At 51.8% G+C, this 15300-nt stretch overlaps 1 protein-coding gene across 1 annotated transcript in view; it reads left to right on the forward strand.

The window, feature by feature from the left end:
- The window catches only part of Otog (otogelin), a 75098-nt gene extending 61308 nt beyond the window's left edge, over window positions 1-13790 (forward strand). The window contains exons 41-56 of the mRNA XM_050130256.1: window positions 2640-2860; window positions 3018-3156; window positions 4534-4728; window positions 4932-5144; window positions 5647-5751; window positions 5884-5991; window positions 6326-6427; window positions 6613-6711; window positions 7655-7695; window positions 8645-8720; window positions 8834-9012; window positions 9607-9711; window positions 9902-10021; window positions 10851-10896; window positions 13288-13367; window positions 13590-13790. Coding sequence (XP_049986213.1) covers window positions 2640-2860; window positions 3018-3156; window positions 4534-4728; window positions 4932-5144; window positions 5647-5751; window positions 5884-5991; window positions 6326-6427; window positions 6613-6711; window positions 7655-7695; window positions 8645-8720; window positions 8834-9012; window positions 9607-9711; window positions 9902-10021; window positions 10851-10896; window positions 13288-13367; window positions 13590-13790 — 2030 coding nt within the window. The remainder of the gene's footprint in view (window positions 1-2639; window positions 2861-3017; window positions 3157-4533; window positions 4729-4931; window positions 5145-5646; window positions 5752-5883; window positions 5992-6325; window positions 6428-6612; window positions 6712-7654; window positions 7696-8644; window positions 8721-8833; window positions 9013-9606; window positions 9712-9901; window positions 10022-10850; window positions 10897-13287; window positions 13368-13589) is intronic.
- The last annotated feature ends 1510 nt before the right edge of the window (window positions 13791-15300 follow it).

Genomic DNA, 15300 nt, shown 5'->3' on the forward strand with positions numbered 1-15300 from the left:
ACACCACAATCTTTCCTTCCTTTAAGTGACAGCCCCTGGGAAGCAAAACAGATAAAGTTCTGTTCTATGGAGCTGACATTTTTACTGATAAGACATCTTTCCTTTCATCACCATTACCTCCTCCACCACCATCACCACCAACACCGCAGTCATAGCCACCACCATCACCACCAACACCGCAGTCATAGCCACCACCATCACCATCACCACCAACACCGCAGTCATAGCCACCACCATCACCATTAACACCACAGTCATAGCCACCACCATCACCACCAACACCACAGTCATAGCCACCACCATCACTACTAACACCACAGTCATAGCCACCACCATCACCACTGTCACCACCACCACCACCACTTTTTTCTCTTCTTTTCTTCCATACTCTGTTCTTCTCTGGCAAAGATGGCAGGATCCAAGCAGGCCATGTTTTCCCTGGAATACCTTTGAAATATCTCTTGGTGATTCCAAACCCAGACCAAAGTGTCACTATTAAGAAAATTAATAAAAATCCGTCTAGAGAGATGGCTTGGGGGTTAAGAGCACTGACTGCTCTTCCAGAGGACCCAGGTTCAATTTTCAGCCCCCCATGGAAGTTCAGAACTGTCTGTAACTCCAGCTCCAGGGGACCTGACACCCATGGCAAAATGCCAATGCACATAAAAATAAAAAAAGAAAATTAATAAAATCAAAGAATTTAGCTTCGAGTAATGTTTTACTTATGTTTGCAGAAGCGGTAGTTGGAGATGTCAAAACAGAAATAAGATCATTCTCATGTCTATTCTGTCTGAACTATCCCTTGATACATACACTGCAGCCCCTGCTAGTCAACAGGGAGTGCTGAGATCAGTGAGACCTGGAAAGAAGCCCTGTGGCACATTCCTGCAACGGTAGCTCTTGTCCAGACCTAGGAAGGTCGCAGATGGGAGGATGGGAGGCACCCTGGGAGGAAGGACATTTGAGAAAGCATTGCGTTTTCTATTTCCATCCATTTGCATGCAAAATTCAAGAAGTCCTAAATAGAAAACACTATCCTGAGTGAGGTAAGCCAGACCCAAAAAGAGGAACATGGGATGTACTCATATTTGGTTTCTAGCCATAAATAGAGGACATTGAGCCTATAATTCGTGATCCTAGAGAAGCTAAATAAGAAGGAGAACCCAAAGAAAAACATATAGGCATCCTCCTGAATATTAACCTTCATCAGGCGATGAAAGGAGACAGAGACCCACATTGGAGCACCAGACAGAAATCTCAAGGTCCAAATCAGGAGCAGAAGGAAAGAGAGCACGAGCAAGGAACCCAGGACCGCGAGGGGTGCACCCACACACTGAGACAATGGGGCTGTTCTATCAGGAACTCACCAAGGCCAGCTGGCCTGGGTCTGAAAATGCCTGGGATAAACCCGGACTCACTGAACATAGCGGACAATGAGGACTACTGAGACCTCAAGAACAATGGCAATGGGTTTTTGATCCTACTGCACGTACTGACTTTGTGGGAGCCTAGGCAGTTTGGATGCTCACCTTACTAGACCTGGATGGAGGTGGGTGGTCCTTGGACTTCCCACAGGGCAGGGAACCCTGATTGCTCTTTGGGCTGATGAGGGAGGGGGACTTGATTGGGGGAGGGGGAGGGAAATGGGAGGCGGTGGCGGGGAAGAGACAGAAATCTTTAATAAATAAATAAATTAATAAAAAAATTAAAAAAAAGAGAAAGCATTGCGGGCAGGAAGAGTAGCACAGACAAAGCCACAGGCAAGCAAAGGTGCCCGAGAAGCTGAAAGCACCTGTGGAGGAGAGGGATGGCATGGGAAGCGGGAGGAGTTGTAGCGGGTAAGCCACATCCTTGCCCTCATTTCAGGGCCCCACACACAGGAAGCATGTTTCCTGAGAACATGACTTCCCACATGACTAGTGACAAGTCATGCTCCGGATTTCTTCCTTATTTAATGTTCAGAGTGAGTTCTCAGAGCCTCACAGAAGGAAGGTGGTAGGGTCTGTGGACCAGGTCGTAAGTGCCCTCCACCTTAACTCACACTCCATTGGCGGGGCCTGTCTCAGTCACATCCAACTGCAAGAGAGTCTGGGAAAGTGGATTCTTGATTCCAGAGAGAGAGAAGGAAACAGCTGTCGGGGTCAGCTCCCAGCCTCTACTGGAGTAGGCTCTTAGGGGATGGCTTTTCATTTGGATGTGGCAGACACGGAGATTGGGAAGTAGAGCAAAGGATTCCCACAGACTTTCACATAGATGGAACAATTGCTCACATTTTGCCTCTCTTCTCTCTCTCTCTCTCTCTCTCTCTCTCTCTCTCTCTCTCTCACACACACACACACACGCACGCACACACACACAGTAATATGTACATGTAGTATATAAACATATATATAGACATGTATGCATATATCCCTGAAGCATTTTAAAGTAAGTTCAAAACACAATGTCCTTCATCCCTAAACATTTTGGTGAGCACCTTCCTACACTGCAGGTGCCCTGGCTCCCTGTGCCTCACTTTCCTCACCTGTCACATGGCAGGTAGCAGTGACACCTTTCAGAACCATCCGAAGGTTGCTGAGTAGAGCCAACTGGGGAGGCAGTGTTCTCTGTGCCTATTGGGACCATTATGCCCCTTTCAGGTATCTGTGACGGAGATGCAGCCAATGACCTCACCCTGAAGGATGGCTCTGTGGTGGGTGAGGCAGAGGACCCTGCTCCCTTTCTGGACAGCTGGCAGGTGCCCAGCTCCTTGACCTCAGAGGGTCAGACCCGCTTCCGCCCAGACAGTTGTGCCACAGCTGACTGCTCGCCCTGCCTTCGCATGGTGTCCAACCGCACTTTCAGCGCCTGCCACCGCTTTGTAGGTGCCCGTGGAGTGCAGCATGGGGAGACTTGCTGGGCTGGGGAGGGCAGCAGCCACCTAGAGACACCATAGTCTTCTGGGCAGAGCGCGGCAGAGCTGGGCCCTGGGAAGTGGGGCACCAGGATGGGCAGCACTGTCTAATACATTGGTCCAGGTCTCCCCAGAGTCGTTCTGTGAGCTGTGGATCCGGGACACCAAGTATGTGCAGCAGCCCTGTGTGGCCCTCACTGTGTACGTGGCTATGTGTCACAAGTTCCACGTGTGCATCGAGTGGCGGGGCTCCGACTACTGCCGTGAGTAGGGGGCGGGGCACCTTCTTCTCCAGTTCTCTTCCCAGAGCCTCCTGACACCGATGCTTCCCTAAGCTTAGTCACGACTTCATTCATTAATTGTATTAATGAGCTTATAAATATTTTACATGTGTATTTGAATTTTATGTTCTACACAACACATTTGATATTAATGAGCTTTTGCTATATTTGTATAAATGAACAAGGAATAATTTTATTTTAATTTTTTGTTTTTAATTTGAGTCATTTCTCTGTACAATGGGGACAGCAATATTTGCTCCTTGGATCAATAGGAGATAATGGGTCAGGTGTCCATTTCTCCACACCCACCTGTCTCGTGATTGCTGTATGATAGCTCCCTTTGCTTAGCTTCCGATCACCTTCTCGTCTTTGGATCTCTTCCTCCCTGCTTCTTCCTCCCCTCCATCCGATTGGAGCCAGTTAGGGGTAGAGGGTAGAGCATTTTGATTTCCAGAAAGGCTGGGACAGCTCCTGGGAGGGCATATCTACACATGACAGGTGAAAAGGAAAAGATTTTTCATATATAGAGTAGTATTTTTCAGACTGTGGATCCTGACACAGAGGGTGTGCAGCCAATTTGAGGAGAGCAACACCAGCATTTTTTTTTAAAAAAATGCAACGAAATATGAAATATGTATATATCATGCATAGTAAAAAAGTTTTTTCAGTTCAACAGTAATTTTCAATCCAGCTGGTCACAGGGGAAACTTGGGAAAGCACTGGGCTCCTTTGGAGGTTCACTTGGTGTGGGATGGGACTCTGCCCAGCAGGCTGGGATGTACTGGATCATAACCACAGGTCCACTGTCTCTAGTCAAAACTGCTGGAAAACACTGATCGAAAGCCAGGGGTTGGCAAACGTTTTCAAGGGGCCAGATAGCGAATACTATGTCTTGTGAGCCATATGGCCTCTTTCTGAAGGACCCTGCTCTACCCTTGCAGAGCAGAGACAGACGAAGGCCACACATAAACGAACGGACTGACACCTATCCATGATGGCTGACACCTGTAGTCCTGGTGCCTGGAAAGCTGAGCCAAGAGAATGAATTTTGCCTTAAGTAATGAAAACCTGACTCAACAATAACAAAACAAAAGCAAACCCAAAGAAACACCGACATTTACACAAATGAGTGGGTACATCTGTGCTCTAATAAAACTTTATTTGAAAAGCAGACACTTAGCAGCATTTAGGCTAGGAAGCGGTCCTTTGATGGTTCCTGACTAGAGGAAGGAGATGCGGTGTTAAGGCACAGACTTAGGTACTCTGTGCTCCTCCTCACCCCTTCCAACTCTTGCTGCCCTCGTCAGGGATCCCTGACCGGGAACTTGACTAGGCCCGATGCCCATGTTACCCCTACAGCCTTCCTGTGCTCCAGTGACTCTACCTACCAGGCATGCGTAGCAGCGTGTGAACCCCCTGAAACATGCCAGGATGGGATACTAGGCCCACTGGACCCAGAGCAGTGCCAAGTTCTGGGTGAGGGCTGCGTGTGCCTGGAGGGTACCATTCTGCACCGGCGACATTCTGCACTCTGCATCCCCGAGGACAAGTGTGGTAGGTCCCTGCCCTCCCCAGATGTCCCCCCCCCAGCCCAGTCTTAACACTAGGGCCTCCTTTGCTTCCTGAAGACCATGGTAAAAAAACACTTAGCATCCTTCCAGGTCTGCTTTGGGGTGGTTCATGTTTGGATGAGAGGGATCCTAGCCTGAAACAGTCTGGTCCTTAGTCCCCTGTGCCCTGGCATGTTCCCACTGCAGCCTGCACTGACAGCTCAGGGGTGCCACGAGCCTTGGGGGAAACCTGGAACAGTTCCCTGAGTGGCTGCTGCCAGCAGCAGTGCCAGGCCCCAGACACCATCATAGCCATGGACGTGGACTGCCCTGGTCCCCGACCCCAGAGCTGTCCGCGCTTTGGAGAAGTGATCCTGTTACAGCCCACAGAGGACCCCTGCTGCTTGGGGAGTGTGTGCGGTGAGCCTGGCTCTCGACTTCCCTGGCTGCTTTAAGCTAGCAACAGGTTCTAGTTGTGCCTGCTGTATGACCGTGACAACTGGAAAACTGTCAGGGCAGGCTGGAAAATTAAAGCATCTTTTGGGGTGTTGATGGGGGAAGTAAGAACCAGGTTGGGTGGGGCAGACACTTGGCTTGCTGCATAGTGGGCAGAGGTCTGGGATCAGCATCCTATTTAGCATCCCCCTGTAGACTAACTCTGTAATCACGGTCACAGGCTGCCCTGGTTCTCCCGTAATGTGAGGCTGCTCGGCTGCTCTTGGCACCCACCTTGGCGTGCAGGTGCTAACCCTGGCACACAGAACACCTAGATGAATGTGTATCGCTCTTCAGTCTCTGCAGCCATTTGAGAGTGGGGGTGGGGAGGGGCTGTAAGGAGTCCAAGTGTGCAGGCACCCAGTGGCCCTGGTGAGCAGTGAGGACACTGGCCTCCAGGTAACAGGTTCTGTGTCCTGCTGCCTAGTGTGTAACCAGACTCTGTGCGAGGGCCTCGCTCCCACCTGCCGCCCAGGCCACAGACTCATCACCCACTTCCAGGAGGACTCCTGCTGTCCCAGCTACAGCTGTGGTAAGTGGTGGGGACAGAAGAGTGGGTGGACCTGAGGAGCCTGGGCTGTGCTCTGAGTTCTGAGTCCACGATGGTGATGACAGAGGGCTAGGCAGGGCTGCTTTCGGAGCTCACACCCTCTTCTCTCCTCAGAATGTGACCCTGGTCTGTGCGAGGCTGAGCAGGTCCCTGCCTGTCGCCAGGACCAGATCTTGATCGCGGGCCGCCTAGGGGACTCCTGCTGTCCCTCCTACTTCTGCAGTGAGTGGCTGCGGGCCCCACATCAGCGCTTCCTCATTCCTACTTCTGTGGTGACCGAGAGGAAAAGCTGAGGCATTTATATGAGGGGTAGAGGGAGAAGGATGAGGTTACTACCCAGAAAGCCTTGCAGGACAAAGAGAAAAATGGGTTGGTTACCCAGCATGAGAAATCAGTGTGTTTTCAGGGATGGACTTTGGGTTGACATAGAAGAACACATAGGTTCTGATGCCAGGATACCTGAGACCCCAAAATGCTGCTTTTGGCTGGCTAGATGCCCTGCTCCCTCACTGTGAGAAGAACTTCTGTGACAGCGGTGGCCTTTCCGTCTCCACAGGCTGTGGTGAGTGTCCAGATCCCATCCCCAAGTGTCAGGAAGGAGAGGCGCTCACTGTACACAGGAACACCACGGAGCTCTGCTGCCCTCTGTACCAGTGTGGTGAGTCCCACGTGTGGAGAGACGGTGGGCCTGTGAGAGATGCCTGCCCTGTGGGGGTGTGGGTACAAACAGGGGCTGGGAGGTACCCCATCTGACCAGCACTGCATCCTGAGCGGTCATAAAGTCTGAGGTGTCTGAGACTAATCTGTCCCCTGTCTCTCCCACTCCCACTGCATGCTCCCCAGTGTGTGAGAGCTTCCGCTGCCCACAGGTGCAGTGTGGCATGGGCACTTCCCTGGTGGAGGTCTGGAGCCCGGACCGTTGCTGCCCCTACAAGTCCTGTGGTAAGTTTCAGTCAGATATGGGTGGGAGAAAGAGCCTCCACCACCATCAGCTTTGCTGAGATCAGCCTCCCCAAGCTGTGAGCAGGGCTCCTCTCCTCCTGCCCCACTCTGAGCATGCAGAACCCGACAGTTTCTTCCCCGGGATCACAAATGGTTTCTCATTCAGAGTGTCATCCTTGCATTGCCCGGTAGTCTGTAGAGACTCGGGTCTGCTCGGAAGAACAATAGGAACATCATCAGTGATTAGTAGTGAACAGTGGTGAGCTTTACAAAACGCTTGAAAGGTACGTTAGCAAACCAGGAGAGCGTTCTGCTGCTGGCTTTCGGACCTCATGAGAATATGTGCTTCGTGAGGGCAGGATCATACTCAGCCTTATTCCTCATGCCTTCAGGGCACGGAGCAAGCCAGCCGTCTAGGGAATCTCCTTGTTGTGTGAGCTAGAGACCCAGAAAGGACTTTCTTAGCTGCTCTGGCCTGCGACCCTTGCTCCTCAAACCTAAAGCTGGTGTGCCCCTTCCGGTAGTTCCAGGTGCCCCCGGCCACTGTGCCCAGGGAGAGCGACCCGGCCAAGGCTGCGCTGACAGGGCTCAGCTGCTGGAACTCACTTGTGGGAAACACAAGCGCAAGGAAGTTGCCTCTTGTGGTGTTTGCACCTGGAGAGGTCCCACACGTAGGGGAGAGAAAGGAAAATGTCCGCGTGTTCTGTCTGCCAGCTTCACTTCCCTCCACATCCAGTCAGGAGTGGGGCAGTCAGGACTGCCCGCCCACCTAAGCAGGAGTGCTCTGTCCCCTGCGTGTGGGCATGAGAAGAAGTGGCTGGTATTTCTCTGCCCACCTCCCTGGGTGGACCAGGCTTAGAGTTGTGCCTTAGGAGGGACTGGTCTGCAGTGCAGTGTCTGAACATCCCTGGTGAGCTAGGTTATGGCCTCTTGTGTTTTTCAGAGTGTGACTGTGATACAATCCCTGTGCCCAGATGCCATCTGGTATGGATACCCTGTCTCTCCCTACCCTTACTGATTGGCTTCTCTTTTCCTTTCCTCTCTTCTCTTTCCCTTCTCCTGGAGACTCCACCAAACCTAATACAGAGTTGGTAGGAGGATGGTGGGGATGGTGAAGATGATGGAGTTGGTGATGATGTGGAGTTTGTGGAGGACAGTTGGGATGGTGAAGATGATGGAGGTGGTGAAGATGATGGAGGTGATGATGATGTGGAGGTGATGATGATGTGGAGTTGGTGGAGGATGGTCGGGATGGTGAAGATGATGGAGGTGGTGATGATGTGGAGTTGGTGGAGGATGATCGGGATGGTGAAGATGATGGAGGTGGTGATGATGCTAATGTAGATGGTTATAGTGGTAATGATGGTGGTTCTAGTGATAATCACAGTGCCAGCTGCTGAGGCCTTACTGTAGGCCTGAACCTTCCCAGGTCTTTAAAATGAATTATCTTATTGATTGTTATGACAAGTTCAGGAGACTGAGCCTGCGATGATCTCAGTTATATTAACAAGGAAGCTGAAATTAAGGTCATGACATTGGCAAATCACAGAGCCAGGACTAGAATCTTGTGGCCCTTTAGTCTTTAGGCTGCATGGCCGTCACAGTGTGTGTGTAAAGTGATGGCGGGCGGCTTCTGGATTATGGTCCCCCTGAGTGTGTTGTCCCAGGACATATTTTTTTTTCTTGTGTTCCCCTCCCCATCCATTCTTCTTCCCTGAAACTGATAAAGAAACTAGGGCATGGGTAAGGTGTAAGCCAAGTGGGACTCTGAGGATGGGAAGCTGGACCGTGGGGAGAGTGACTGAGCTTCTGGGTGCTGAGGGACTCCAAGTTTGCCATCTTCATCTGCCCAGTGCAGGCCCAGTAACAGGCCATTCCCAAGGGTGGGGTTGAGCTGCCCACTCTGAATGCTGACTTCCTCTGTCACCCACAGTGGGAAAAGTCCCAGCTGGATGAGGGGTTCATGCACAGTGAAGAGAACGTGTGTGGCTGTGCCAAGTATGAGTGTGGTAAGTGGGGACGGGTAGATACGGGGGGGCTAGGGTGGTGAACCTCGGCTGGGTAGCTGGGAGGGCCAAGTGGGTGACTGGGCTTTTCAGGACAGTTCCTCTCCCTTTACCAGTGAATGCCCCCGTGTGTCTGAGCCGTGAGTTGGGGGTGATGCAGCCAGGCCAGACGGTGGTAGAGCTCTCAGCGGATGGTGTGTGCCATACGTCCAGATGCACAGATGTGCTGGACCCCCTCACCAGCTTCTACCAGATCAACATCACCTCTGTCCTTTGTGACATGCACTGCGAGGCGGTAGGGAAAATGTGGGGTGCACGTGGGGTGCACGTAGTCAGAAGGACTGAGCTGGCGGGTCCTCATCAGCTCCAGAAATGGAGTCTAGAGAGTAGGCATCAGAGTAGCCCCAAGAGACCCCGATGGAGAGGAGCCCAACTTGGGGTGGGGTAGCAACAACAGCAAAGGGACTAAGTTAAAGCCTGGCTTCTACCAAAGCCTAAATAAATACTGACTAAATGAAAGGAATTAGAATTATTCCTGCCTTTCAACTGGGAAAAGTGAGCCCTAGGGAGGTTGAGTTCTTAATCAAAAGCACAGCAGGGACTGAGATTCAAACTGAGGTCTGTCTGGAACCAAGCTGCCACCATTGGTGACTACAATGTTGCCTCTGCAGGGCACCTCCTTGTTCCCTGGGGCTGGGTCTAAGTGCTGGCAGGAATGGGGCTTTGGGTAAACACGGAAGACCTGCCTGCCTGATCACAGAGGAGGGAGGCCGTGGGTCTCCTTTTTGAGCTCGAGCCCTGGACTCTGTCAGAGACAAGAAGATATCAGACACCAGGAGGACGGATGTGGGCATGAGGCTGAAATTGTTTTCTCTGCCCTGGCCTTCAGAACCAGGAGTATGACCACCCACGGGACCTGGCAGCCTGCTGTGGCTCCTGCAGGAATGTGTCCTGCCTCTTCACCTTCCCCAATGGCACCACTTCCCTCTTCTTGGTAAACAGCCCCTAAGCCCACCTGGGAATGGGTCCTGGAAAGTGACACTAAGAGCAGGGTCCTCTCTGGGCCCCGCCCTGGAGCTTGGTACTCACGAGGAACAGCAGAGCCGGGCCCTGAGCTGGACATGTCCTCAGGCTGGGCTATCCATTGGCCAGAAGTTCTCAGTGCCCATCCATGTGCTTTCTAGCCTGGTGCTTCCTGGATTGCAGACTGTGCCCGCCATCACTGTGGCAGCACGCCCCTGGGTGCCGTACTTGTCCGCTCGCCCATCAGCTGCCCCCCACTCAATGAAACTGAGTGTGCCAAGGTTAGTGTCTTCCCCTTCACGCCAAGGCACCATGTTTTACTGGGGGCTGGAGCCTGGGTCAGAATCCTATGTTCTGGAGCCTGTGTCAGTACTATATGCCAAACCTACATCTCTCCATGTACATCTTTTTCAATCATACCCCCTATCTACAAACATCATGTGACCACACACCAAGACATGCAATCGCATTATCAAGTGTTCCAGGACTCACCCCAGGCTGTTATCAGTCATACTCCATAGGGACATCAGTGCATTCAGCATGCCAGTGCCCACACCTCACACTGACACGCCTGCAGATACATGTACTAAGCTTATACCTACATGCAAAGTTTAGTCCTGTGGTAGGATGACATGTCTCCAGCCTGGTGTGGAGGGTTATCGGTGTAGACACACCTCAAAGAAGAGGGTCCCTGGAGGATTAGGGGGTTGCAGTTGAACTAATAAGATTCCGAAGATTGACAATAGACATTTGAAGATTGTTGACTCTTTAGGTCACAGACACATAGGACTGTGGCTCGGCAGGTACAGGGCTTGCTTAACAAGTCAGAATCTCTGGCTCAGTCTTTCCTACAGAGCTATGGGGTGCCGCGGGAGGAAGACTAACTTAGACTCTTTATATAGTATTTTTTAGCTGGGTTTTGAGACAAGATTTCATTTTGTATTCCTGCTAGCCTGGAACTCACTATATAGTCCAGGCTGGCCTAGAACTTGTAGATCTCCTCCTGGGATTATAGACCAGCTCTCTAAGACTGGTTTTGCCTCTCACTGGAATCTTGGCTCCTGGGCTGGAACGTGAATTTCCTACCTCCTCCTCCTCTTCTGCCTCTAGGTTGGTGGCTCTGTGGTACCATCCTTGGAAGGATGCTGTAGGACATGTAAGTGAGCATGGGGTGGAGACTGGGGTGCAGTGTGTGAGGGTGGGGGGCACATAGGTGGCCAAGAGGCTGTGTTACCAGCCTAGTATCTATGGTAGCTCTGAGGGTGAGTAGAAGAAGGAAAGGACCCACCAGTTAAACGTCACGGCACTGACACAAACAATTAGGTGGCCAGAAGTCACATGCTCATGAGATTTGTCCCAATACCAGGCCTCCACTTCTTGCTGGAGATAAAAGACAATAGCCAGTCCAGTCAGGAAGTCATTGGCTTCCTTCTGTCCCTAATGAAGACTCTGTCCCCCTCATGGTTCTCTTCTGTTGCCATGAACCCTAGCCTTGAAGGTGCCTCCTTGCGGAGGCTTAGACTTCCAGACCCCTGACTGGCAGAGGGAAACCTCTGCCTCACACTTTGATTCTGGAACCCTGGATACTTGGAACCAGCGTCTTAACCACATACGCTTGAATGCACTAACCAGTCTTGTGATCTTTGCTTACATACTTGACTTTCTAGGATGCTCAGACCCTGTGTCCCAAGGACCATAGACTTTCAGCCCCTTTATGTACACATCACTTACTACAGGGAAGATCTACTCTAGACCTCAACTGGCTGATCTACGACCCATACCTTCATGCTTCCTGAATGTTCTGTGTTCCCCCTTGTAGCCTGAGGCCTACACCCCTCTGCTCAGTTTCCTCAGCTTATTTTCCCATGGTCCCTATTAAACCTACTCCTCTTCCATGGGTTAGTGTCCACTGCTACTCAGTTACTTGTCTCAGAAGCACGTAGGATGGGAGGCAGGTAGACACATGGCTCTCTTCAGGTGTCCCTTCTAGGTGGCTCTAAGCTCTGGGGGTAATGGAAAGGGAGATTCCCTGCCTCTGGTGAAGGCCAGTTAGCCCACATGCTCGCTGGGTACTGAGCCATATCTCCTGAGTTTCCACAGCTCATCCGATATTCATCCATGTCTAAGGCTACCGTTGCTTTCTCCTACTGGACACTCCAGTGCCCACAGGGCCATGGCTAGGGTAACCCTCAATTCTCCCGCTTCTCTGCTGAGTCTCAGAAGTTAAGAGAAGGGATTCTATTCAGTTGATTTCTCGTAGACTCAGTGGGCTTAAGGGCAAGTCCATCTGCCTCTAGCAGGTATCTAGTGAGTGCCACTGTGTGCCAGCCACTGACTCAGGAGCTGTGGCCATGGTGTAAAGACCTTTATGGATGTCACTTTCGGGGGTGGTGGAAAAATGGGTGTAGTAGATTACAGGGTGGCAGCTTTGAGTTTTGCTGGGTCCGAGTCATAAAGAATCTGGAGGGGGTCATCAAACCAGAATCCACAACTGCCCATCTGTATTGAGGCCTGAAAGAGAATATTGGCATTGAGAACAGAACTCAGCCTGCAGTGAAGGAGGCCCTGGAGATATGGGCTCCAAAGCTTACAAGTTTAGGCTTCCACAGTACAATTACAGATGTGTCTCTATAAACAAACAGATTGTGCCTGAGACAGAATAGGCCAAGGAGGCACCAGAGAGAGCTGAGGAAGGGAAGTGCAATGGTGTGGGAGGTCCTTCTGTATGTATGCTGCTTTTATTGGTTAATAAAGAAGCTGTTTGCAGCCAATGGCTTAAGCATATTTCTGGCTAGCTCTTATATCTTAAATTAACCCATTTCTATTCATCTATGTATTGCCATGTAGCTGTGGCTTACCAGCAAGGTTCTGGCACGTCTGTCTCTGGTGGAGGCTACATGGCTTCTTCTTGGAATGAACGAGCAGCCTCCCCCAACAGTGCAGTTTCCAGAAGAGAAGATCTAGGAGGGGTCTCACTGGGGTTTCTGTAGGGGGTATTGGAGAAAACTGCTCACAGAGGTGAGGTGAGAGAAGGTCTCCTGCGTGGCCGTCTGGGAGAGCTGTGATCCAGACAGAAGAAACTTTATACTGCTAATTCCCATCCCTGACCCCCACTTGAGAGCTGTGGAACCCCCATGGGTCTTGCTGTGTGGAGCATCCTAGTTGGGCCTGAGGTTTCCGCTCACAACAGAATCTTACTGTGAGATGCCCTCTCAGAGCAGAAACACTGGAACTCGGGCAGAGTGTGGCACTGTATCCAGGGGCTCCAGCAGGGTGACAAATAAGTGTTGGGGCCTGGGCATGAAGATAGCTGCCCTCATCTCGGATCTTACGGTGCAGAGCCCCAAGGCTCTGTCTGGCCGTTCATGTGTCTTCCTCTGTCTCACTTGCTCATGCCCCTGCCCGTCTTGGTGCCTCCTTTTATCTAGGGAATTGGGTTGAAAGAGTTTCCCCTTGATGGAAAGGGACATTAATGTGTGGGTACCAGGCTGTCCCATCCTGATGCCAGTCTGGGGCATAACTGTTGTACCTACCCTGCCCTTACCAGGTAAGGAAGATGGGCGCTCCTGCAAAAAGGTGACCATCCGCATGACCATCCGCAAGAACGATTGCAGGAGTAACACCCCTGTGCGTGAAGGGATGGGTATCTCGGGGCTGGAGGGAATGGGGGATGGGTATCTCGGGGTGGAGGGAATGGGGGATGAGTATCTCAGGGGGACGGAGGGAATGGGGGAATGGGTATCTCTGGGTGTGTGTGTGGAGGGAATGGGGGATGGGTATCTCAGGGGGCTGAGGGAATGGGGAGGCAGATCTTTCCCAGACTGCCTTGCTGCCATGCTTATTTTCCAGGTGAACCTGGTGTCTTGTGATGGGAGGTGCCCTTCTGCCAGCATTTACAACCACAACATCAACACTTATGCCCGCTTCTGCAAGTGCTGCCGTGAGGTGGGACTGCAGCGTCGCTCTGTGCAGCTCTTCTGTGCCACCAATGCCACCTGGGTGCCCTACACAGTACAGGAGCCTACGGACTGTGCCTGCCAGTGGTCCTGAGGCCTGCGTGTCAGGGCTGTCTGGGCCACCCCTACCACTCTCATGTTCTCCTTCCTGCTGGCCTAGGTGACTAAGGGGAGAGAGCTTGTCTGTGCTCTGTATGTGGGATGGTGAACAGCATCCACAAGGGACCAGAGTAGGCCCCACTTGTCAATCCTGGCTCCCTCTTTGGGAGGAGACCTGCTTGTGGGAAACTGCCATTTCTCAGGGCTTCTAGAACCCAAGCCTACATGGCTTGAGGTCAGGATGGAGCTGCACACCCAGTAGTTGAAGGCCTAGTGTATCTGTGACTCTGGCCTGGGTTTTGGTGGAGGGGCTGAAACTTTCCTGACACACTGAAATCAAAATGGAACCAGTGCTGTCTTAAGGCTCAGATTTGGTGGCTTCATTTTTTCCCTGGCTGTCCTAACAATGGGAGGAGCACAATAGAAGGAAAAGGGATTCAGGTAACATTCAGGCTTCCCAAAGCAAAGAGGATGAGCCTTGGAGAGCTATCAGGGTTTGCTCAGAGGCTGTGGAGTACTCTAGACTTCTGTAGCCTCAGAGGGTTCCCTTGATGTTCTGGAATTTAGAGGAGCAGGTCCAGGCCTGTGCCTCTGTGTGTCACATGCTCACCCTCAAGCCAGCTTTGTAGATGTATGATAGATTGTCTCCTCAACAGGGCCCAGGTATCCATGACACCCTTCTAAGTAGCTCTAGGTTGTAGGTGGCTTCCAGCCTGAAGTTCTGTGCCTTTTCTCTGAGGGCATGTCAAGTGTGTCTGTGCTAGGGCCTACATGTGTGTTTGCGGCTCAGCCAATTCCGGTCTCAGTGCTGTCTGGCACTTTGATGGAGAGTGTCTGTCTGTGAAAATGCAGCCTTTGAGTGTGCAGCCCAAGTGGCCCTGAGTGTCTGTCAGAGCCTTGTCTCCAAACCAAAGTGCTTCCCCCAAAGCCAGGGCCAGAGCTCCTGTCCACATGCCACTCTGAAGATCCCCTCCTTCTTGCACTGCTTTGTGCTACTGGGGTCTCAAAGGTCATGACCTGATGCTGTTCCGGTCCCAATATTGCCCTGATGCCCCTATGGGGTAAAGGCGTTGTGTCGGGATGGTCCCTACATCTGCTTTGCCTCTGTAACGCTTCTGTATTTTGTGCATGTATCAATAAACTATGAGAAGTCTTGCAAGCATCTCTGGGGATGCCAGGCCTGCCTCGGATACAGGAGAGCATCAGCTATGAAGACCATCTCTGAGGGCCTCAGGGGTCGGGTGGACTTCTACAGCTTGCCTGACTGTACCCCAGCTCCCACCCAGGCACCCACTACTGCCTGCCCTTGTCCCTAGCCTTCCAGCTCTACTCCCAGCGCTACTGTCAAGTGACTCCTGGGAGGACCAACTACTCCAGGCTGAAACATGTCAGAAAAGGACAAACAGATCACGAATCCTGTTCTGTACTGTGGGGCATGAGGGCGAGGACTCCATAATTGTGCCCCACACTGTGGAGTAGACAGCAAGGAATGAGGACAGAGGACC

The sequence above is a fragment of the Alexandromys fortis genome, unplaced genomic scaffold, assembly GCF_014885135.2.
Source record: "Alexandromys fortis isolate MF-2015 unplaced genomic scaffold, M_Fortis_MF-2015_v1.1 scaffold_342, whole genome shotgun sequence".
NCBI lineage: Eukaryota > Metazoa > Chordata > Mammalia > Rodentia > Cricetidae > Alexandromys > Alexandromys fortis.